Source organism: Bipolaris maydis, assembly GCF_028858645.1.
Source record: "Bipolaris maydis strain C4 unplaced genomic scaffold PSV08scaffold_7, whole genome shotgun sequence".
Classification (NCBI taxonomy): domain Eukaryota; kingdom Fungi; phylum Ascomycota; class Dothideomycetes; order Pleosporales; family Pleosporaceae; genus Bipolaris; species Bipolaris maydis.
In genome coordinates, this window is record NW_027093863.1 from 514164 (window position 1) to 537843 (window position 23680).

General features: G+C 52.1%; 7 protein-coding genes across 7 annotated transcripts; 3 read left to right on the top strand and 4 right to left on the bottom strand.

Moving 5' to 3' along the window:
• The first annotated feature begins 306 nt into the window (after positions 1–306).
• PSV08DRAFT_202515 (P-loop containing nucleoside triphosphate hydrolase protein) lies at positions 307–5324 on the top strand. The gene is made up of 9 exons (XM_014227285.1): positions 307–1315; positions 1372–1452; positions 1503–2873; positions 2930–3047; positions 3148–3287; positions 3340–3941; positions 3994–4617; positions 4667–4934; positions 4996–5324. Exons 1-9 carry the CDS (start codon positions 524–526, stop codon positions 5014–5016), a joined length of 4017 nt encoding a protein of 1338 aa, XP_014082760.1. The 5' UTR covers positions 307–523; the 3' UTR covers positions 5017–5324.
• Positions 5325–6979: 1655 nt separating this feature from the next.
• PSV08DRAFT_202520 (ankyrin repeat-containing domain protein) lies at positions 6980–9664 on the bottom strand. The gene is made up of 2 exons (XM_014227284.2): positions 9539–9664; positions 6980–9479 (listed from the first exon to the last, which is right to left on the bottom strand). The coding sequence occupies exon 2, from the start codon at positions 9465–9467 to the stop codon at positions 7005–7007; it is 2463 nt and encodes an 820-aa protein (XP_014082759.2). The 5' UTR covers positions 9468–9479; positions 9539–9664; the 3' UTR covers positions 6980–7004.
• Positions 9665–10438: 774 nt separating this feature from the next.
• Positions 10439–12263, bottom strand: PSV08DRAFT_401860 (Adenosylhomocysteinase). Its single transcript, XM_014227283.2, has 2 exons — positions 12002–12263; positions 10439–11939 (listed from the first exon to the last, which is right to left on the bottom strand). Exons 1-2 carry the CDS (start codon positions 12171–12173, stop codon positions 10762–10764), a joined length of 1350 nt encoding a protein of 449 aa, XP_014082758.1. The 5' UTR covers positions 12174–12263; the 3' UTR covers positions 10439–10761.
• A 196-nt stretch (positions 12264–12459) lies between these two features.
• PSV08DRAFT_409750 (Homogentisate 1,2-dioxygenase) lies at positions 12460–14429 on the bottom strand. Its single transcript, XM_014227282.2, has 2 exons — positions 14147–14429; positions 12460–14096 (listed from the first exon to the last, which is right to left on the bottom strand). The coding sequence occupies exons 1-2, from the start codon at positions 14212–14214 to the stop codon at positions 12743–12745; spliced, it is 1422 nt and encodes a 473-aa protein (XP_014082757.1). The 5' UTR covers positions 14215–14429; the 3' UTR covers positions 12460–12742.
• Positions 14430–14869: 440 nt separating this feature from the next.
• PSV08DRAFT_180372 (uncharacterized protein) lies at positions 14870–18585 on the top strand (the record flags this gene model as incomplete). Its single annotated transcript, XM_014227280.2, has 5 exons — positions 14870–15824; positions 15879–16141; positions 16863–17132; positions 17199–17832; positions 17885–18585. 5 exons carry the CDS (start codon positions 14870–14872, stop codon positions 18583–18585), a joined length of 2823 nt encoding a protein of 940 aa, XP_014082755.2.
• A 2104-nt stretch (positions 18586–20689) lies between these two features.
• Positions 20690–21754, top strand: PSV08DRAFT_223260 (ADP-ribosylation factor family-domain-containing protein; the record flags this gene model as incomplete). The annotated part of the gene is made up of 4 exons (XM_014227278.2): positions 20690–20837; positions 20906–21150; positions 21214–21279; positions 21333–21754. The coding sequence occupies 4 exons, from the start codon at positions 20690–20692 to the stop codon at positions 21423–21425; spliced, it is 552 nt and encodes a 183-aa protein (XP_014082753.1). The 3' UTR covers positions 21426–21754.
• A 368-nt stretch (positions 21755–22122) lies between these two features.
• Positions 22123–23010, bottom strand: PSV08DRAFT_179891 (Mob1/phocein; the record flags this gene model as incomplete). The annotated part of the gene is made up of 2 exons (XM_014227277.1): positions 22123–22787; positions 22845–23010. The coding sequence occupies 2 exons, from the start codon at positions 23008–23010 to the stop codon at positions 22123–22125; spliced, it is 831 nt and encodes a 276-aa protein (XP_014082752.1).
• Between the last annotated feature and the right edge of the window lie 670 nt (positions 23011–23680).

The following is a 23680-nucleotide window of genomic DNA, read 5'->3' on the forward strand; positions in this document are numbered from 1 at the left end:
TGGCTGTATGGCTGGAGAGGAGCGGCTCGATGCGTGTTGTGTGTTGCACGATACTGGCCAAGGTGAGTGTGACGTGCGTCTTCTCGTTGCAAACATAGCAGAAATGCAAGTGTCCGGAAGAATCCTGGGAGCGCATCACCGCTTGAAGCGTCTGCAGAGACGTGGTGCACATCTGCCTCTCGCGAGTCTGCATCCGCGTATGCAAGAAACAGCCTTTGGTATCATGTCGTGGCTGATTGGCTGCCAGCCCAGCCGTCCACAGTCTGCGAATCCACTTTCGGCTGCCGACGTCAAAATGTTCTTTGCTTTGGACAACGTGCCGTAGCACCGCAATAAGCACAGAACGCCCACTGCCCCGCTATTACGCCGGCCATCTTGCAGTTCGAGTAATCGGTACCAAAGGCGTGTGTTCCTGGGCGTGCCCCTCTCGCCACAAACGCCACCATTCCCCCCATCGACTGCCAGCGACATTGACAAGGTGGGACAGCGCCCCATCCACCATCTCCCATTCAATCCTGCAACAATGGAGTCGGAAATCAGAACACAGATCCCCAACATCGACCCGGTCCTGTCCGAGTACTCGGCGGGCTACCTGACGCATGCTGCCAACCAGTTCACGTCTGATTCGGACCCTAACGCCCCTTCACCGCTGGACGAAGCCGCGGCCACTGTGAGCGCACTGCTCTTATCCGCGTCCGGGGATGTCTCGACCGACAACCAGGCAGCCATCCAGAATCTTGTTGACAAGTTCATTGCCCGTTTGAGCTCAGCCAATGGCGCCAACGGGGAGCGTCGCCAGATGGCGCCTTCTGCCAAGAAGCTCGATCAGGCTATTCACGTGGGGTCCTCGAGGAACATGTCGTCGACCATGGGTCTAGCAGGCGGTGTTGTAGATCTCGAGTCTGCCAACACCCGCAAAGTTGAGTCTAGGGTCGATCGTAAGAAGCTTGAGAAAGCCGAACGCAAACTGCGTGCCAAGCAGGACCGTAAGGAGTTCAAGAATGTCGAATACGAGGCCTCGAAGCTTCTCAACGAGCCCAATGAGACGCAGAGCTACGAGGAGTTCTACATGGCCGTCAACCCGCTGCAACTGGGCGATTCCGCCAATAAGAGCAAAGACATCAAGATTGATAGCTTTGATCTTTCTATGCCTGGCCTGCGTATCCTGACTGACAGTTCTCTGACGCTTGCGTACGGCCGAAGATATGGTCTTGTTGGTCAGAACGGCATTGGTAAATCGACATTGCTGAGGGCACTTTCTCGTCGAGAGGTGGCCATTCCAACGCATATTTCGATTCTCCACGTAGAACAAGAGGTTAGAATGAGCATGCCACTACTACTTTGTGATGGGCTGACTGAGCTTTTATTTAGATCACCGGTGATGACACACCAGCACTGCAGGCTGTATTGGATGCCGATGTGTGGCGCAAGCATCTCCTCAAAGAACAAGATGTATGCTGCTAGGCCCAAGGTTACAGGGAAAACAAACTAACTTTACATAGAAAATCTCCAAGGAGCTTGCCGATATTGAAGCTGAGCGGGCTACCATGGCAGATACTTCAGCTGATGCTGCAAGACTAGACCAACAGCGCGAGGGTCTTGATACTACCCTGAGTGACATTCACGCTAAGCTTGCAGAGATGGAGTCCGATAAGGCTGAATCCAGAGCTGCCAGTATTCTTGCTGGTCTCGGTTTCTCACAAGAGCGCCAGCAGTTTGCCACAAAGACGTTTTCCGGAGGATGGCGAATGCGATTGGCATTGGCGCGTGCCCTCTTCTGCGAACCTGACTTGCTTCTTCTCGACGAACCGTCCAACATGTTGGACGTTCCCTCCATCACGTTCTTGGCAAACTATCTGCAGAGCTATCCAAGCACTGTCCTCGTCGTATCTCACGACCGAGCGTTCCTAAACGAAGTCGCCACGGACATTATCCACCAGCACTCTGAGCGTCTTGACTACTACAAGGGTGGCAACTTTGATTCCTTCTATGCGACCAAAGAAGAGCGGCGCAAGACGGCAGCGCGAGAGTACGAGAAGCAGATGGCCGAACGGGCGCATTTGCAGGCTTTCATTGACAAGTTCCGTTACAACGCGGCCAAGTCTTCGGAAGCTCAGTCGAGAATTAAGAAGTTGGAGAGGATGCCTGTCCTGACGGCCCCCGAGGCCGAGTACTCTGTCCACTTCAAGTTCCCCGAGGTGGAGAAGCTGTCGCCTCCGATCATCCAGATGAGCGGCGTGACATTTGGATACACGCCAGACAAGATTCTGTTGAAGAACGTAGATCTTGACGTGCAGCTTGACTCGCGTATCGGTATTGTCGGGCCCAATGGTGCGGGCAAAACGACTGCACTGAAGCTGTTGATTGGCGCACTGCAACCAACCACGGGCATCATCTCGCAGAACCCGCGACTACGCGTGGGTTTCTTCGCACAGCATCACGTCGACGCATTAGACCTGAATGATAGCGCCGTGGGATTCATGTCCAAGAAGTACCACGGAAAGGCAGATGAAGAGTACCGCCGCCATCTTGGCGCTTTTGGCATTACGGGCATGACGGGTCTGCAGAAGATGGCACTGCTATCTGGAGGACAAAAGTCGCGTGTCGCGTTTGCATGCCTGGCCCTCCAGAACCCACACATCCTGGTGCTGGACGAGCCGTCGAATCACCTGGATATTGAAGCTATGGACGCGCTGTCAGACGCATTGAAAAACTTCCAGGGCGGTGTGCTCATGGTCAGTCACGACGTGACGATGCTGCAGAACGTATGCACAAGTTTGTGGGTGTGCGACAATGGAACGATTGAGCACTTTGACGGCACAGTAAAGGACTACAAGCGACGCATCACTGCACAGGCAAATGAGGCGGGTGTCGTGGCCAAGCATTAGCCTGCATGTAAGTACAGTAGCTGAGATGTGCAATTTGGCAGACGGATGCAACGACACGCAATCCTGGGTTCGATTGCAGTCTGTGTATAGAGTATATACATACCGTACATAGACAGGCGGCTCTGCGGCCTGGACAAACATGTGACGACGCGCCTGTTGGTGTTGTGATGGCGTACGGACAGGCTTCTGGCCTCTGGTTGGAGTAAGGCTGGTGGGCCGTGCTAAGCCCAAACGGGGCAGACCTGAACTCACTACCCAGGGCTCCGCGTCCAACATCGACGACTGTCCGTCACCCGCTCCACCTCTGCCACCAGCACGACCGAGCAAGTCCACTCTCGCCTCCTTCACCCTTTCGCTGCCCCCCGCCTGCCCATCGCCTGTAGATCCATGCGCGCTGCTGTCCCGTAGTCGCTCCTCCGTGCGCTCACGTTTAATTGACAGCGCCTATTAGCGCGCTTGCCCCTTCGCAACTTCATCACCTGTGCCGTCCAATACTCTCACAGCTACCGGCACCTTGTCTCGCACGCAGGCTCCCGACCCAGACGGCTTGTCCGTAGTCACTCATTTGTCTCCGACTCGCAGCAATCGCTCTCCGTCTGCCTCGCCGTATCTCGTCACTGCTCCCGCAGAGAGCGCCTCGGAATCACCCACAGCCGGCGAATCACCATATCCCCCTCCCTTCTCTTCTCTCTACTTCCCGTCTGAGGACGCCGAGGAACGCAACAAGTCCCGAGAATCCCCAGAGGACGACTCGCCGCCTGCATTCACCTCTGCGCCGCCCTTTACCCAGTCGTCGTCTTCGGCTGCCGCTGTAGCTGCTACCAAAGCTGCGCTTCCAAACGACACCAAGGACGGCTCCAGCAGCAAGGACATTGACGACGGAGAACCACCGCCACCTTACAGTGAAGGATTCAGCCCGCTCGAGTCGTTTACCTACGTCATGGCATCTGCAGGAGGTCCCGCGAGTATCATTACTCAGGTCTCGCAAACAAGCGCCGGCCCGCCCATCAACACGCTCGGTGGATCTGATGAGAACATTACGTTGGAGTTGAGGTGCGCGCTTGCCTCACCACATGAATCAACCATGAACTGACCGAGTACATAGGGGCACGCGATTCACTCTGTCGCGTGATGAGCTTCTAACCCTTCCCGAGTTTGTTCTCCTCTCGCTCTTTCCCAATGGCCTGCTTCCTGATGGCCACATGAACTCCTATCATGAAGGAGACGTTTATCCAGTCGACGTTGGTACCCCCGTTTCTTCTTCCTCGTCCCCTCCCTCTCCCCCAGCTTCACCGGCCACAATAGCCAGGATCCTAGACCATCTTTCCAATCCCGCATTATACTTATCTGACAATCTCTATTCTTCACAGTATGATCCCAATTCTTTGCAGTATATGCTGGAGTTCTTCCGCAATGTAGCTCAGACCATCCCCGCACCGCCTTCCCCTACGACCACGCCAGAGCACCCTGCCGAAGCCGTGCCTATCGAGCCCATGCACGGCTCTGCAAGAGACATGCTCCAGGACCGCGCTGGTATCATCGTTCTCCGCGAAGACCTTGACTTTTATGCCATCCCGCCACACCGAGACATCACCCAACCGGAGATGATTGAGGTCAAGCGCGCTGCAGGTGAAGCGTTGTTACGACAAGACGGCATCTTTTCCGGACTCCGGAAGAGCGAGGAACCAGGCACGACTGAGCAGCACCTGATTGAGATGTTGACTGCAGGGTAAGCACGCTGTTGTGTTTATCTGACTTCACCTGCTAATAAAGCATAGCGGCTTCAACCATGATGATCGATGGGGCCACCGTGCCGGCGAACCCAACAAGGCCGTCATCTGCAGTATCGCTCTTGCACGCTTGAGGACCGACATCAAAGGCAACGATCTTGCTAACAGCAACGCTGTCGGAATGGCGCAGAAGCTGCTTCTCTTCTGGAGGAAACCGGCTCGTCGCTGCTGGTGGGAGGGAGTGGAGCTCGAGAACGTTAGAGGCGTCGAGGGCAAGCTCAAGGTGTGGATAAGGCGGGTTTGGACGCTAGAAATGGTACGTTTACCTTGATTTCCAACTTCTTTTGCTGTTTTTTGTTTTACTAACACAATCTCAGAGCGTTATTGGCCTTCGTTAAAAACCGCTCTATCTCTCTCTTCCCCCGTTCTTTCTGGCAACTTTAATCATTGGTAGTGGTTCTCTTGTGTTCGTTTCCCTTTTGATGTGTCTTACTCTTCGGCCATCAAAAAACTCATTTTGTAACTGTCGACGAAGAAAAAGCATCGGCTAGGTTCTTGCACCTCCCCCCATCGTTGTTTTTACTTTATCGTGTGTGTTTTTTTGATACCTCTCTCTCTATTACATTGGAACCGTTTGGGCTCCCGTACTTACTACATACTCATACTTACTTTACTACTTGTCTTCATCTTGTCTGGTCTGTGTGTGCATGTGTGTATGAGGAGAAAGTTCTGTGACACCCTCTTCTCTTTTCTCACTGCACCTTTTCCCATAGCGAGCATTAGCATTGTTGGTGGGGGGCGGGCAATGGAGTGGGGGGTTTGGTGCTGCCATATCCCTTTTTCCCTTTTTTTTCACATGTGCAGGGTATATACGAGTTAATTCGTATATTACCTTTTGTGCGGGCTGGCTTGGAAGGGAAAACAGTTGTGTAGTTTGTTTTAATCGAGAGTTGGAAAGGGACAAAGGGGTCAGGGGACTAACTAGGGTCAGGAAGATACTAGGAAAATTGTAATCAAGTTTTTTTTGGGACATGTTTGAATGCATGTTATGTGACACGTAGTAGAGGGACCATGATGTGCTGTCGTGTTCCTTTGTTTTGCTTTTTCTCATGATACAAACGTGTATATGGCGTTTGTGTGGCGTGAGTAGGTTAGGTAGGAAGGTAGGTTGGGGTTATGTGTATGCGTAATGGGGGGGACGCATGCACATGACATGATGAGGGCTGAAAAGTGCGTGTGCATGTGATGATGGCGGACGGAAAAGAAAAGTCATGGGGCTTTGCTGGCCTTGTTTTGCTTTTTTCCTCTACTTGTCTTGTTCGGTGTGTGTTGGTTTTCGCGTACCTTGCATTGCATGGTCGGCTTGTTTGTGTGAGACAGGGGGCATGGGGGTAAAAAAAGGAGAAGGTGGGGGGACATGCATGTCAGGTGTAAAATGGTGCAACACGTGATGTGAATGTGGCACTGGTTTCAAGCGTTGTAACTTTTTACTTTTTTTGGTGGAGAAACAGGGGAGGGGTGAAAGGGGATGGCGGTTATGGATTCGGGTGGAATAGGTGTGGTAAGATATGTTACCTTCCTGAGCGTGTTGAGAGTGAATAGCAATATCTTCTCACGTGGAGAGTTGTTGAAAAACATAGCTGGATGTTGTTTTGTATGTAGTCAAAATAGAATGACAAACCTGTTTTTTTGAATACTTGAATCCCCTCGAAGAATACCGTTAAACCTCTTCCCCCCAAACCGTGAATCAATGTTCCATATTCAATGACGCTCACCCATGCCACGTACCTCCCCCCACACAAGTCAAGAATAAAGCATCTACACACTCCTACCTGCATCATTGACGCACAGCCAAAGTATTGACACTTCTTCCCGCTGTTTCATTTATGCAGTACAACGTACAACGTGCTACACGCATGCATGCACGCCATGTTGTATACTTCCCGCCCCACATATGCTGTGTATACGTTTACCTGTGACAAGGCATGTAAGTTATAAACATGGATATACTAGAATTGAAGGAAACAGTTGCTGGTACATGTGCCAAAGAGGCAAGATATGCAATGTTTAGCAGTATCGAATTCAGATTCTTTTCTGTGATCGCTTTGCAGGTAATTATGGAGTTCGGACTGTCGATGCCTCTTGCGGTGAGACGAAGACGGGTTCAACTATTGGTCTGTGTAAGATACGTATCGTCATGACACTGCTTGCAAGGTAGAAGTAGGAGGTCTGAATAAACGTTGTAAGCAATGTGGTTGAAAATAGTGTCATCACTAGTATATATCAACATCGCAAGCCGCAGTTTACCCCTTGTTTCATTTGAAGATTAGCAACGGCGAGATAGTCACTGTTGAACGCTAGGTTGAGTGGCAGGTATTCTCTATTGTCAAATCGGCTGTTCTTGCTTCTTTCTACGCAGCAGCTCCACCACCGCCTCATGGCCTCCAGATGAAGCCCCGTAGAGAAGGGTGTTATAGAAATCATTCCTCGCGTTAATATCGGCGCCTCTATCTAGCAGTAGCTTTACTACTGCCTCGTGGCCTCTAAATGAAGCCTCATAGAGTGGTTTTTGATAGAATTCATCCCCCGCGTTAACATCGGCGCCTCTATCTAACAGTAGCTTTACTACTGCCTCGTGGCCTCTAAATGAAGCCTTATAGAGTGGTTTTTGGTAGAATTCATCCCCCGCATTAACATCGGCGCCTCTATCTAGCAGTAGCTTTACTACTGCCTCGTGGCCTCCAGCTGAAGCCTCATAGAGTGGTTTTTGATGGAACTCATCCCCCGCGTTAACATCGGCGCCTCTATCTAGTAGTAGCTTCACTACTGCCTCGTGGCCTCCAGATGAAGCCGCGTAGAGTGCGGTTTTATGAACTCGACTCGCCGCGTTAACATCGGCGCCTCTATCGAGGAGTAGCTTCACTACTGCCTCGTGGCCTCCGGCTGAAGCCTCATAGAGTGGTTTTTGATAGAATTCACCCCCCGCGTTAACATCGGCGCCTCTATCTAGCAGTAGCTTTACTACTGCCTCGTGGCCTCTAGCTGAAGCCGCGTAAAGTGCAGTTTGATGAACTCGACTCGTCGCGTTAACATCGGCGCCTCTATCGAGGAGTAGCTTTACTACTGCTTCGTGACCTTCAGCTGAAGCCCCACAGAGTGCGGTATTGGGAAATCCCTTCGTCGCGTTGACGTCGGCACCTTTGTCTAGCAGTAGCTTCACTACTGCCTTGTGACCTCCAGCTGAAGCTGCGTAGAGTGCGGTGTTACGGCGGTAGATATACACGCTATCGTTGTTGGTGTAGTTGTCTAGTAGCAGCTCTACTACTGCTCTGTGGCCTCTGTGCGACATCTGAAATGTGACCGAATGACCTTGGCCTTGGCCGTTAGGGCTTACGCCTTTGTCGAGTAGCAGTTTCACTGCTGCCTTGTAGCCTCCCTCTGACATCATGCATAGTAGTTTGCCCGAGTAATAATTCCCCATATCCACAACGGCAATTCCTTCTAGCAAACTTGCCAACATCTCCCCAAAGTCCTCACTAAGAGCATCCTGCATCATTTTCAACGCTTGCTGTGTGAGTTCAAATTCAACTTCGTGCCTCTGAAAAAGAAGGATTATGATGTCTCTCCCACTTCTCTTATTTCTTGCAGCGGCTTCGATTACTCCATCTGTGACTGTGATCTCACTTCCACGTTTTTGGATAAGAAAGCTCATTATTTCTCGCCCATTTTCCCGATTTTCTGCCGTAGCTTTGAGCATATCCTCTGACAGTGGTACCTCTAGTCCTCGACGTACTAGAAAACGTTCAACTTCACTCACACTGTACGTTCGGACAAACTCTGAGAAGGATGTAGAATTCCGAAACGTAAGATCCTCTAAGAACTCTGGCATTGTTTCATAAGAAACATCTGACTGTCCAAACAGGAACAACGAAGTATCGCGAATGACTGCCTGGATGTCTTTTGTATAGGCTGGGCGTAGGACATCGGTGTCGCAGGCGTCTGAAGATATACCTAGCAAGGCATAGACTTGATCTCGTGGGTCGCTCGCATTGCTTTCTCTGAACTTTAGTAAAAGGTTGTACAAGTCTCTGCTTTCGCCCCACCAGGTCTCCTCCCGCAAGTGGCCAGGCATAATGTCCAAGACAGCTTGACAATGGCGTTCTGGCTTGATTCCCATGAGCGACGGAGCAAGGGCAAAGGTATGTGCTTTGACAGACTTGATGCCACACCGCACACTTGCTTTCTTCGCATTGGCTATTTCCTGCAAGATCCAAACTCTTTGAAACCATGGTCGTCTTAAGAGCATGTCTAGGCCTTGAAGTGGGCCAAAATCTGGATTCTGAGGAACCAATTGCCAGAGTATGGTCCACTGTGCCAGATCCCAGTGTCTATGCACATACATTAAACTGTCTTTTTCCAGTTGCCGAAGAGAGTCCATAAGGGCATCGGTTTCTTTCGTTGGTTGACCTAGCCAGACAACCACCTCCTCCGCGTGTGAATAAATCTTGCACATTTGTTGAACTTGATGTCCTCGCTCTTTTTCGTTGCTTTGATCTATACAGATCGCATCTACCCATAACACCCTATCTACATCTTTCAAGCGAAGATGTTGAAGGGCTGAGTATAGATTTTCAGTAACACCAAGTGTCTTCCCATTGACTGTCACAGTCGATGTTTTGTTCGTGCCGCCCCAGGTATACGATAAAGCATCGTACGGAACAGTATCGGTGCCATCAAGGTAGGCCTGATATAGAATACACTCGATGGCCGGTCCTTTGCCTCGTAGTAACTGTAGAAGTCGGAATGCGGGACGTTCGAGATCGATCGGTTCGTAGACATAGTTGTCCATCTGTACCCGCCACTAGAATAATTTGTTATTAGCTAGAGGGTCTAAGGCTAAGGGATTGGAGGCTAGGCTACCTGGCCCTGATAGTATAGAGCTACAAAGCTTGACTAGGGTAGTGAGAAGAAGAGATGCACAGAGTCCGTAAATGGTAAGAATAGGAATTACTTGTGCTTCAAGAAATATTAGTTGGAAAGTACGTTGCAAGTTAAATGAAACAAGGCAGAAGCATAGCTGGATAGCAAAGTTGAAGGCTTCAGCTACTAAATGGGGCAGTGCAAGGCTGAACCTCTACAACACTCACTCCGCTCGCCTCAGCCTCAGCTCGGATCTTGGCATTCTGTATCATGACATGTCCGCAATGTGAGACCTGTCCATCTTGTTCTTTAGACGCCACATGCGTTATGATATTCTTCTCCAGTGTCACGAGACCCTGAACTGGAGGCCCCAGAAAAGTCAACCCTCAGAGATCCATCGGGTACCCCTCAGGCCAATCAAGACACAGTCACGTGTATAGAGTAGTGTACATAGCCCCATCCGAACCTTGGGTAACTCCCCGAGGATCTGTCTTAATTTACTCAAAGTGATATATTCTGTGGCTATCTGCTAAACACTTCACATACAACAAGCGAAAACAATATCTAACTACTGCCTAGTGTGCATGTTAGTTGCCAGGTGATCGAGAGGTACAAGGACGTAGTAGGTCAGACGAGGAATCAAAGGTGGGACTGTGGGGCTAGTTAGAAGGTGGCGCGACGGGCTGTCTCTACAACATATACATTTTCAAATTAGCTGCAATCATCTATTGCACTACGCCTCGGAGTTGTACGATAGCTCTGCTAGAGGCTGGTTGCACATGTAGCTTGTCACAAACGGCCTGGTGCATATCGTTGGGGCGTGCTTTGGATCTGCGCACGTACCTACAACATCTGAGCCAGCACACATCACTTTACAAGCATATTGAAATGAACAAAGTATAAGCCAGAGGCGGGTATGGAGGCCCGTCGTTACTCTGAATTATGCAGTCTCCGTTTGAACGGGTAGACTTGTTAACTAATCTTATGCTGCGTGCAGAAACGCAGTTCATCATCTCCATATCACACTCTTACACTGGGTATCATCCTCATCCTGACCATGGTTGAAGGGTCAAGTAGATGATATGCAAAACAACGCCTTTTGAACAACCGGATCCCGTCGAGCCCCAGGCTCGATGCTATGCCGTTGAAGACAAATAACTTTTTTTTCGAAGTGGTATCATAACGTCGTGTTGAAACTTCCCAAACGCGGAACAAAAAGAAATCTAGTAGCGGTAGATGTCGCTCTTGAAAGGACCCTCGACAGGGAGACCAAGGTACTCAGCCTGGACGTCAGTGAGCTTGGAGAGCTCAACGTTGACGTGTGCCAAGTGAAGAAGAGCAACCTGCTCGTCGAGGATCTTGGGCAGAACGTAGACACCGACGTCGAGCTTGCCGGTCTTACCGAACTCGACGTACTTGTTGCCGAAAGCCTCGTCAGATGCCTTGTAAAGCATAATCTGGGCGAGGACCTGGTTGGTGAAAGAGCAGGACATGACGAAAGAAGAGTGGCCAGTGGCGCATCCCAAGTTGACGAGACGACCCTCGGCGAGGAGGATGATGTGGCGTCCGTTCTTCATCAGGTAGCGGTCAACCTGGGGCTTGATGCTGGTGACTGACTTGGCATTGGCCTTGAGCCAGGCAACATCGATTTCGATATCGAAGTGACCAATGTTGCAGACAATGGCGTCGTTGGGCATCACCTCGAAGTGAGCGCCAGTCAGAATGTCACGGCAACCAGTGGTGGTGACGAAAATTTGACCCTGAGGAGCAGCCTTCTCCATTGTGGTGACCTGGAAGCCGGAGACGGCAGCCTGGAGGGCGTTGATGGGGTCAATCTCAGTGACAATGACACGGGCACCCATGCTGTGGAGAGCCTGGGCGCAACCCTTGCCGACATCACCGAAACCAGCAACAACAGCGACCTTGCCAGCAATCATGACATCGGTGGCACGCTTGATACCGTCGACGAGCGACTCACGGCAACCGTACAAGTTGTCGAACTTGGACTTTGTGACAGAGTCGTTGACGTTGATGGCAGGGACAAGGAGACCGTTGCCCTTGAGCATGCGGTAGAGGTGGTGGACACCGGTGGTGGTCTCCTCGGAGACACCATAGCAGTCCTTGAGCATCTCAGGGTACTTCTTGTGGACAAGGGCGGTAAGGTCACCACCGTCGTCGAGGATCAAGTTCAGGCTCTTGCCATCCTTGAAAGCGGTGAGTTGCTGCTCAAGGCACCACTCGTACTCCTCCTCAGTCTCGCCCTTCCAGGCGAAGACGGGCACACCGGCGGCGGCAATGGCGGCGGCGGCGTGGTCCTGGGTGGAGAAAATGTTGCACGAAGTCCAAGTGAGTTCAGCACCGAGGAACTTGAGAGTCTCGATGAGGACGGCAGTCTGGATGGCTGCAACGCGTGTTAGCAAGAAAATTTCCTTTGGCCGTGGCAAATCTGTAGAGGCAACCTACTCATGTGCAGACATCCAGCAATGCGGGCACCCTTCAAGGGCTGGTCCTCAGCGTACTTGCGGCGGGTCTCCATCAGGCCAGGCATCTCGTTCTCAGCGAGCTCAATCTCACGGCGACCGAAGGCCGCGAGACTGATGTCGGCAACCTTGAACTTGTGGGCGGGGGCAGACATGATGAAGGTTGTGTATGGTGAATTGGGGAGATTGAGAAAGAAAGATAGAGAGAAGAGGGAGGGAGGGAGAGAAGGGAGGAGAGAAGGGATGAAGAGAATAAGAGAGCGGCGTCGAGGAGGAGAAAAGTGGGAGAAGATAGCCCCGCGCTCTAACACCTGTTGACGCTAGTGGACCCTTGGACTGCGCCGTATCGGCACATGGAGTTGGACGGGCCTGGGACACGTCGCCCCCTCCACTGTCGATAGGCACAAATGTGCTAGTATGCACGTCTGGCCATACAGGTGCCGCACATGAATCATGTCAATTCAGTATCTAAACGCCCTATCCATGAACAAAATGTCTTCATAAACTCCGAGCAGCGCGCGCGGGCAAGCTGCACTCTGTTTGCTGCGGGGCATGAAACCGCGCCCACTTGGTCCAACACCGCCGACGCGCCATGCTCTAAACTAATGCAGTACGCATCCTCACTAGGACCGAATCTCACCGACACTGCTGTACTAAATTCGGTAGGAGATCCATCAGGACTCTCCATTTTGTTGCTACAGGTACAACCAGCCACTCGTTCTCCTCACGTGTAGTGAGGCACTTGTCCCTTGTCGCCCTCTGATCCTGCCGCCAGCGGCGAGACGCCATTGTCAATCTTCTTGCCAGGCCTTTTGAAGTGCGGCTTGAGCGGCTCCCAACTTTCGGCGTTGTAGCCTTCCTGGATCTTTCGGCACTTTTTTAGGCCCCAGTCTGTTACGCCGATCATCAAGCAGCTCTCGAACATAAACGCCATGCTACCCTCGCCGACTTTATTCGGCTGCAGCTCAACATTGGATGCTTTCTCGTGAGTAGCAGCGTCAGGGCCATGGCCCGACATGACATTATGTAGAGATGCGCCCGCTGGCTGGAAGCCTCCTCCAGTCTTGGCATCGTACTGGCCGCCAATAAGGCCCATAAACTCCGACATGGTGTTTCGGTGGTACCATGGCGGTCGGAACGTATTTTCAGCAACCAACCACCGAGGCGGGAAGATTACAAAGTCCGCAACTGCGGTTCCTGCATGGTCCGAGGGCGCGGTGAGAACAGTGAAGATGGATGGATCTGGGTGATCGTATGAAATGCTCCCTATTGTGCTGAAGCGACCGAGGTCGTACTTGTATGGATAGTAAAGGCCATGCCATGCCACCACATCGAATGGCGTATGCTTTTGCTTTGCAGCATAGAGGTGGCCAGCAAACTTTGCGAGGATTTGCCACTCTGTCTCCGTGTCTTCGTCAAAGTCGGCCACTGGTGCCTGGAAATCTCGCGCGTTCGCAAGGCAATTGGAGCCTATGGGCCCAAGCTCGGGGAGGGTGAAGTGTCCCTGATACAGCTCTAGGATATATCCCCGCACAGGGCCTTGAGGAAGCGTGACGCGGTATCGAATACCACGCGGTATGACGCAGATCTCGTTGGGCCGTACAATAAGACGGCCCAGCTCAGTCTGAATATCAAGCACACCGTGCTGGGCGACGATTAGGAAATCACCATCAGCCGAGTAGAATGCTTCATTGGCCTCCATATCCTTTCCTGCAGCGTATATAAAGTATCCGACTCCCGACTTCATTGTGGGGTCACCAGCACCAGCCACCAGGTGCAGAGAGTGCACCCAGTCTACCGTCTCGTCGAGGTCGAATGGGTCCCATCGGAGCTGATTTGGGATATAGTGTATCCGCTCCCATGGCTTGTTCTCGGGGTTTGTGTTGAATGTGGCCGATTCACGGGGCTCAAAATTACTGTGGCCGCAAGATGGCAAGATACGATAGAGCCATGTTTGCTGGTTCTCGTGCCTAGGGGCTGTGAAGGCGGTCCCAGAAAGCTTCTCGGCGTAGAGGCCGTAGGGGGGCTTTTGTGGTGAGTTTGCGCCGATGGGGAGGGCGCCCTCTACTGCTTCGGACCTGGAATGCCGTTAGCTTGTACTAAGCGGGGCAGCACTGGGAGTCCATACTCATGGTACGAGTTGAAGCCGTTCTGGTATCGGTACTTTTCCTTGAACGCGAACTGCGTAGACGGCATCGTGAGAGGCGGGTCAATTGCTCAACTTTGCTTCTGTCGGAAAGTAGTAAGAGACTGGGTACGCGTCGACCCGGCGGCACGCTACCACTGCGGTCTTCTTGAATCTATGTACAACGGCCCCACGGAATTAGTGAAGGAGGCATCAAGCTGCGCCTCGGTCATGGCTGCGCTGCACGATGCGGCAATGGACGGCTTTTGATTCCGTTGTCTATGGCATCATGAGATCAAAGCGGAGTAGTGGTGGGCCATGGAGAGCCTTCACATCGGCTTACCCCACAGCCCACAGGCGGCGGGGCATCCAACACGGCGATCCGCAGGCAAATGACGGAATCTTTCCGGGCCCGCCTACCCACCCGCCTCCATCCCGATCCCGTCACAAGCCGACAGCGGACCAGAAGCACGGCAACCACGAATGCGCCCAAGAGGGTCCTCATGCGGCCGGCATGCTGACTTTGCCAATGTGCAGGCCATCCTTGCACGCCTGCCTATGGAAACTCCGACAGCTCAATCGCATATTATCCTCGCGAGGCAGTACGGTACTACTACACTGACGCATTGGAGCTGACCTGTACGCAGAGTAGTCAGCACTGCATGTAGTGTACTGCATTTCATCATCCCCACCATCCGAACAAAACACCACACCACACATCTTGCCATGGCCTCACTGCGATCTTGGTTTGCCATACCTCGCGGTTCGCACTTTTCCCTAGCCAACATTCCGTTTGGCGTCATTTCGACTGCCTCGTCGACAAAACCTCGAGTTGCAGTTGCCATTGGAGACCATGCCCTAGATCTCGAGGCCTTTGCAGCCGGCAATGGCTTCTCGGCCCTCTCCGTCATTCAGCCTCATCAGGCCGTCTTCTCAGAGCCCTCACTGAATGCATTCGCTGCCCTCGGCCGCCCCGTCCATTCTGTCGTTCGCAAGTACATACAGAGTGTGTTTTCCAAGGACACCACTTACCCAGATGTCCTTCAGAACAACTCCGCTCTCCAAAAGCAAGCTCTGTTACCCCTCAAAGAGGTTCGTGCCCATCTCCCCTTCAAGATTGGTGACTACACCGACTTCTTTGCCGGCCTGAACCATGCCTACAACTGCGGTGTTATATTCCGAGGCCCAGAAGAGGCTCTGCAACCGAACTACAAGCACCTGCCGGTCGGTTATCATGGCCGAGCATCCTCAGTCGTACCTTCGGGAACCCCAATTCGACGGCCCAACGGCCAGATATTGTTGAACCCTACGGCCGAGAAAAAGGTACCTACATTCAGCCCCTGTAGGAAGCTGGATATGGAACTCGAGCTCGGAGCTTTTGTGTGTGGCTCAAACGAGCAAGGGACGCCAATACCAATTGAAAAGGCTGAAGAAAACTTGTTCGGTGTGGTGCTCATGAACGACTGGTCAGCTAGAGACATCCAGGCATGGGAGTACGTGCCGTTGGGACCTTTCAATGCAAAGAACTTTGGCACAACCATCAGTACGTGGGTTGTACTCGCTGATGCATTGGAGCCGTTCAAAACAAAGGCCCTCGAGAATGATGCTGAAGTACTACCTTATTTGAGAGAGAAGGATGATAAGACTGTCTACGATATCAATCTTCAAATCGATCTCAAGAGTATGTTTGTAACTCCTGAACCTTTCGAGACCAAACTTGACTAACGCATACCAGCATCATCTGGCAGCAAAGCTACCGTTTCCAAAGTCAACGGTCGAAACTTACTTTGGTCCTTCCCTCAAATGTTGACACACCACAGCGTCAACGGATGCCCCTTCCAGCCCGGTGACTTGCTGGGCTCTGGCACCATCAGTGGTACCACTCCAGCTGCATATGGAAGCTTCTTAGAGCAGAGCAACAACGGCAAGGATTCTATCGCAGTTCAAGGAGAGAAGAGAACGTTCCTCGAGGATGGTGACGAGGTTACTATTCGAGGTGTATGCGGCAATGATGAAGAAGCTCTTGTTGGATTTGGCGAATGCGTGGGCCGCATTGAACCTGCTTTGAAATTGGAGTTTGCATAGGCTCATTCGGGGAATCTATCTTTGTCCCGTGCATTCCCTGTCCCAGTCTCCAACTAGTAGAGCCATTGCGAGGTTGTGTATAAGGAAACCTTCCGTATCAATCTTTTTCTAAAACATACTTGAACACAGCATATGTGTAAGCAGTGTACTGCACCTAAGCAGGGATGTTGTAAGTCGTGCATGGTGTGTCAATCAAGCCGTTGTATGTTGAGGCATCTACGGGTTCCCCTTCTTGGCAGTTGTCCCAAAGATGATGTGTCAACCTGCTAAGCATTAGCCTCCAATACTTGTCGTCAAAATGTGTGCAGGAAATCTTCCTAATTTAGTTAGTGTGCGATGACCTCACCCTACATTGCACCTCCCCGCACTTTCCGTGCGGCCTTATTCCGCCTTGACCAACATGATCGTCTGCCTAACCTGACGATTGGTGTAACAACTCCATATTGCCAGACTACTGGAGCGTAACTAAACTGAAAATCTTGTCCAGTCACACAAAGGATTATGCTACCGAGGCTAGGATGTGGTCTTATCTAAGCCTGAGTTGTGCGAGGCCTCGCTGGATATCGGCAAGCTCTATCTTGTAGGTATTGCTGCAAGCTATAGTTGATGCCCTTCGTGTTATAAATTTCGCGAGTTCCCTTCTTTTTCTATTCTATTCTCTCACACGTTGAGCTTGGCTGCAACCATGACGATTCCTATCTACGTAGCCGGCGTTGCAGTACTGGGATATTTCTTGTATAAACTATTGTATGGAACCGACAAACCACACATCAAAGGCTTGCCCGAAGTTCCTGGGCTTCCCCTGCTTGGGAGTTTGTACGAACTTGGCACCAACCATCCAAAAGTAGCACAGCAATGGGCGAAGAAGTATGGCCCTGTCTTCCAGGTGAGGATGGGAAACAAGGTAAGCACTGATCCTGAGCATGAGCACCATTCATCTCAAGAGTAAAGAGCCTGACGAAAACCCCAGAGAATCGTCTTTGCAAACTCGTTCGACTCCATTCGTCACCTCTGGATCGTAAACCAAGCAGCCATGATTTCACGTCCGATGCTCCATACCTTCCATAAAGTCGTCTCCTCCTCACAAGGTTTCACAATTGGAACTTCCCCGTGGGACGATTCCTGCAAAGCTCGCCGTAAGGCCGCTGCAACGGCCCTGAACCGACCTGCTGTACAGTCATACATGCCCCTTATCGACCTCGAATCGACCGTCTCTATCAAGGAGCTTCTCCAGGACAGCAAAGGGGGAGAAATGGATCTCGATCCCCGAGCATACTGGCAGCGATACGCCTTGAACACATCTTTGACACTGAACTACGGATATCGTATTGACGGCAACAAGAATGCGCCGCTGCTCAAGGAGATCGTCGATGTGGAGAGGGGCATAGGATCACTCAGATCGACAAGCAACAATTGGCAAGACTACATTCCGTTGCTACGGCTGCTTCCAAGCAAAAACAATGAGGCTGAGCACTTCCGAAAGAGGCGAGACATATACATGGACAAGCTACTCAGCATCCTGGAAGAGAAGATCAAGAACGGCACAGACAAACCATGCATTACCGGCAACATCCTCAAGGATCCCGAGGCAAAGCTAAACAGAGGTAAGCCATTTCCTATCTGTCTACATCAGGCATTTGCTAACACAACCGCTAGCCGAAATCACCTCCATCGGCCTCTCCATGGTGTCCGCAGGTCTCGACACTGTCCCCGGCAATCTCATCATGGGCATCGCTTACCTGGCGACCCCCAAAGGCCAAAAGATCCAACAACGCGCGTACGAGGAAATTATGAAAGTTTACCCCAACAACGACGCCTGGGAGCGCTGCCTCGACGAAGAACGCGTCCCCTACATCACTGCCTTGTACAAGGAAATCCTGCGCTACTGGATCGTCATCCCCATTTCCCTGCCCCGCGTCTCAATCAAAGACATTGAATGGAACGGCACCATCATTCCTGCGGGCACAACTTTCTACATGAACGCCTACGCCGGCAACTACGACCCGTCTCACTTCAAGAACCCCGAGACCTTCGATCCAGAGCGCTACCTCGACGTCCCCGACGGCGCGGGAACACCGCACTACGGGTACGGCGCTGGCTCGCGCATGTGCGTAGGCTCGCACTTGGCGAACCGCGAGCTGTTTACTGCGTTTGTCAGACTGATTTCTGCATTTGAATTCACGCCCCCTGTTGACCCGAGGGATGAGCCTGTTCTGGGTTGTCTGGAGGCGAATGCGCTTCCGACGAGTTTGACGATGGAGCCGAAGTATTTCAAGGTGGGGTTTAAGCCGAGGAATAGGGAGTTGTTGGATAAGTGGATCAGGGAGAGTGAGGAGAGGACAAAGGATTTGAAGTAGTGGAGTTGTACGGGATTTGGTGGTGATGATATGATGTTTAGGATGTCGAAAGTGGGTTGTTGATGTAGAATGTATGAAGCGTTGGACCGTTTGTTATTAAGAATTTGCCTTGAGAGACTTGAATGTAGTCAGCTTCATCATGTCTTGTTGTGTTTTCGTGTCCTATAGCGGACTATCCAATCTAGTGAGCAGTTGTATCTGATGCCTGCCACTACCGCATCCTCTTTGGAAAGCACGACTCCCTTGTCACTTCTCACTCTCACACGCAACAATGTTTACATGAGCCACCCGGTATGCTAGGAAAGAGCATCTGAGTGGCTCAAATGCGCAATCACTCTCCAAAGCAATGTTTATCCCCTTATTCTTCTCCTACTGACCATTGACGACAAACTGGCAAGACAAAATGTTGCCCCACGTTAACGGCTACAACATGTCTATCCTATCGATCCCGATTCACTTCATCCGTAAGCATACGCTCCCTCTCACATACATATTACACCTTCATCATCACAATGCTAATACGTCCAGTCTCGATGATACCTCACGCCGTTGCTCACGCCATCGCTGCTAGAGGTAGGATACCTACCGAAAACAGCAGCAATCTACGTGCTCAGGACACCAGAGCGCAGTTGCAGCAGCGTGTTCCTGCAGAGTCATATGCCAGATACATGCGTATGTGTGGGTGTTATCAGACCGGGATAGAAGCAAGTCCTGAACGAGGTTTGAGCACGGTTGTCAGTTATCTAATCAGATGGCAGAGTTTTCCCCTCTTCGTTGCAGCAGTGGTCGTGGGCAATATGGCTGGGCTGGCACAGGACATGCTCAACGCCTTTGCAGTTTCGTTTGTTGCTGTTCGACTTGCTTGTACAGTGAGTTGTTTGCTCACGGTTACTTCGGTGGCTTCACATGTTCGCGGCGGGCTCTGGGTTACGGGTATTTGGATGTGCTTGTCCATCTTCGTTCGAGCTGCAGTGGCTATGAGTGAAAGGAAGACAAAAGAGGTGCACAGGGCGATATGAGGTGGAACAGGCAGACGAGGAGATGGTGCACATGGCGAGAGCAGAGAACATTGGGGGGCCCGGAATAGCAGCAGTGTCAATCATGTCTGCCTTGGAACAATGACAACCGTGTCCAGTTGATGGTGCACTGATGTTGTCTTGCACGAAACATTGTTGCCTAAGGCGACTGTGCGACGTTACTACAAATGGACAATTTTGGGATGTTTTGGTCGTCTTGGGCAGCGGCAGGTGGTTTCACAATAGCGCCATGGAGCCGGCGAAACTGGTGGGACAAGTCTTGCGGCCTCGGTAACGGCTCTGCCAGGGCGGGCATGGAAACAATGAAGCCGTCAAAAAGGGTTGCAATATGCGTCGTCGCCGTGAACCGCTCATGAAGACAGGAATGCCCCGTCAAGTGAATAGTGCGGATAGCTGTGGGTCCTCGAGATCACACAATCCTGGGGCGGCTGAGGGGATCGGCCAAGCGGAGGCCAATGGCTGCCTGGATTCCCGCTCTGGACATTCAGGAGAGCCAAACGTGTCAAGATGCGAGCAAGTGCATAAGAGCAGTTCCAAGAATGTAAAGGAGACGCTCGCCTCTCACCGCAAGTCCTTGAACACGCGCAGATAAGCGATCGCTGTTAGTTGTCACGTGCCGGCGGTAGTGGCACTTACCAGCTTACGAACAGTGCCCAGCCTTCGCCGCGCTTTCCACCACATCTCTTCAACGCAGCCCTTCCTGTGCATCAATTAGAGTACATCCACATCCACCCGCCCCATCCCCGAATACCACCGACTCTCACGAACATAGCCGTAAGTCGTCCCTCGCCGCCTTGTTTTTTCCTGTGGTTGCTTTGTTCAACCCTACGTCGCCTCCTCCGAGGCCAGCTTTCCTCCGGGCTGCGACTTGGGTTGGCAACAGGCCACGCCCCCCAGTGCGTCTCTGCGCCAGCGAGGACCACGCCCGTCGTGGCATGCCCTTTCCGCGCATGACGCCATGGCTCTCTTCTCAATACCGTCCTGACAATTAGCGCCACAGGTTCGAGAGTCTATACACCGCCTTCCCACTCGCCCTCCTCACACTCGCACATCCACCCACCGCAGTCATGGGTCTCACATTCTCCAAGCTCTTCGATAAGCTATGGGGAAAGAAGGAGATGCGTATTCTCATGGTCGGTCTCGACGCTGCCGGAAAGACGACGATTCTCTACAAGCTCAAGTTGGGTGAAATCGTCACCACCATCCCAACCATTGGTATGTTGCGCTGCATACGGTCTCCGTTGCGAAGGGCAGAGCGCTGACTTTTGTGCCCCTTTTTCCAGGTTTCAACGTCGAGACTGTCGAGTACAAGAACATCCAGTTCACCGTGTGGGATGTCGGCGGTCAGGACAAGATCCGTCCTCTGTGGAGGCATTACTTCCAAAACACCCAGGGTATCATCTTCGTCGTCGACAGCAACGATCGCGACCGTGTTGTCGAGGCGCGCGAGGAGCTCCAGCGCATGCTGAACGAGGACGAGCTCAGGGATGCTCTCCTCCTTGTCTTTGCCAACAAGCAGGATTTGCCTGTAAGCCTCCATCGTCGCTCGCAAAGTCTCGCAATTGCACAATGGCTAACCCTTTCGTGACAGAACGCCATGAACGCTGCTGAAATCACCGACAAGCTTGGTCTCCACAGCCTCCGACAACGTGCCTGGGTAAGTTGCAAGCAGACCCACTTTGTTAGGGCGTCCCCACTAACCCGATGCAGTACATCCAGTCGACTTGCGCCACGTCTGGTGACGGTCTGTACGAGGGTCTCGAGTGGTTGAGCAACTCCCTCCGCAAGGCCGGTCACCAGTAAGTTCGCCCCTGGGGCGAGCTGTAATGTAGCGAGTCACGAAAAATGTCAAGTGCCTGTCCCTGCCCGGGCATCTCCATAACGAACGCGCGTCCCGCATGCCACGGACCCATGAAGTGTTATTTGCATTGGTGATGAAAATGTCAAATGGAAATGGTGGAGCGGAGCGGAGATTCTGGGATTCTCTGGTCTGTGTCGCCATTGGAGTTTTGTGAGTGCGTGTGTGGAATGGGGCTATGACACTGCGTTTCTAGGAGGGGTTATGGTTGGGGGACAAGAGTTGTTTGGTTGCTTTTGCGTGGTACTATCAAATTTGAGCCTCTTCTTGCTAAGTCGTCATCGTCGTTTGTGCCTTGCATGTGTGTCGTGTGAGCTGATATTGGTTTTATCAAAAGATGAAGAACGAGGACAATTGCAAAAAAAAAAAGAGGTTTAATTTGCTCTATGCTATCTCCGAGGCTCACATTTGCGGAAATGGCAAGACATGCCAGAACGCCAATTCATCGTCATCATCATCATCCTCGCTTTTGACTCGGTTTCGCGCTACATGTACAATGCAGAAATATGGACGGCCTCGCGTGGATTTTGGGGAGGGGCCTCCATATCAAATGGGGCTACCCACATGCTTATTGTTTGGTCGACTGAGGAATTCAAAAAGTAATTGTTGTAGTAGTAGTAGTAGTAGTAGACAAAACTATCTTCAAGACGCAGGCGGAGCATTCTCCTTGGCAGCAGTAATGGGAGGAAGCAGCCCCTTCTCCGCCCAGAGGTCGACCAGCGGCTGCATGGGCTCAATCTCCTTGTCGCCAATGAGGTTGAAGAGCTTGCCGACGTTGATGAAGTGGATAAAGCACGTGTTGAGTTCCTTGTACGCACTCACGTTCCAGAAGGGTTCTAGCCAGTGGCCGTGGTAGATGTGGGCGTAGCATCGCATCATCTGGCGATAGATGCTCTTAATATCGCCCTCGAAGGTTTCGGGGAAGCCGGATGACTTGCCGAGCCACTCGCGTCCGGCCAGCTGGGATACGGGTTGGTTGAGGCTCGTGGGACCCAGAGGCTGTGGCGTCGAGTTGGGAGTCAGGGAGCCAGAGGCATAGGTTGTCGTTCCAATTGAGATTGCGGTGGTGTCTGTAGGGAAGATGTTTGGGTCGTTGATCTTGCCCACGATCCACTTTTGTACAAGGTTGATATACTGGATGGCGGGGATCTTGATGGGCTTTTTGTTGTTGTCGAGCCAGGTGTATGTGTGACCACTGGCAGACATGGTAGGACAGACATCTGGGTTACAGATGGGCTTGCCCGTCCTATCGTCGACTACCTTGATGACTTCAATCATTTGCTCTAGCAATCTGTACTGCTCGACAACTAGTCATATGCTTTTAGCGCCATTTCCGGCCGAACCTCACACGTGGCAAAGCTTACCTTGATGAGCGAGCCATTCGCCCTCCTCAACGAGCTTGGGCTTTGCAGCCAGCGTCATGAAATTACCCTTGACAATCAAGTTGGAGTACTCCTCGCGGAAAAAGAAAGGCGGTCTGCGAGAGCCAGATGGCACGGACCCCTCGGATGGCGGGCCTTCGAACGACATGTTGGACGACAGAGCAGGCGAACCAGGCATAGGCGGTTGGTTTGGGGCGTGCTGAGAAGTTGGCGAAGCAGAGTATGAAGCCGTTGGTGACGAAGAGCCGCCTTTGCCTTGCTGGCCTTTGCTGGAGCGGCCGGCCAGTCCTTGGCGACTATCGGTGAAGTTGTTAGAAGAGGGAAACACCTTTGGGGCCTCGGCGGGCGGGAGTTGGGAGGCCAAAAGTGACCAAATCGCAGCTTCCCAGAGTGAGGCGGAGATGGCGAGATTGAAGCCGTACGAGGATATGCAGCAGATTTGCCTGAAACATACCAGGGAGGGGGAGTGTTTGGACTGTAGTAGAGGGAAGGGGAGAGAGCACTCGAGCGAGGGCGAGCAAGTGCCAAGCAACTTACACGTTTGCGAAGAAAGAAGCCATTTGTTTGCGGGGACCTGGCTATGGGCGTGCAGGGGCTGCAAGCGGCGAGACGGGAGCTATGGATGCACCTAGAGAGGGCCGGCTTGAGGAGTATGCAAGAGAATTGAAGGGGAGGAGGTGGTGATACGTCTCAAGCGGGCACGCTTTTTGGGCCCACTCGACACTCCCTTGGGCCTGCGTCGAGAAGGGGCGGGGCGCTATTGCCGCATCTGGTATAGCGCCCAGTACACGGCCTGCTGCTGGCGTCGCTGGGAACTT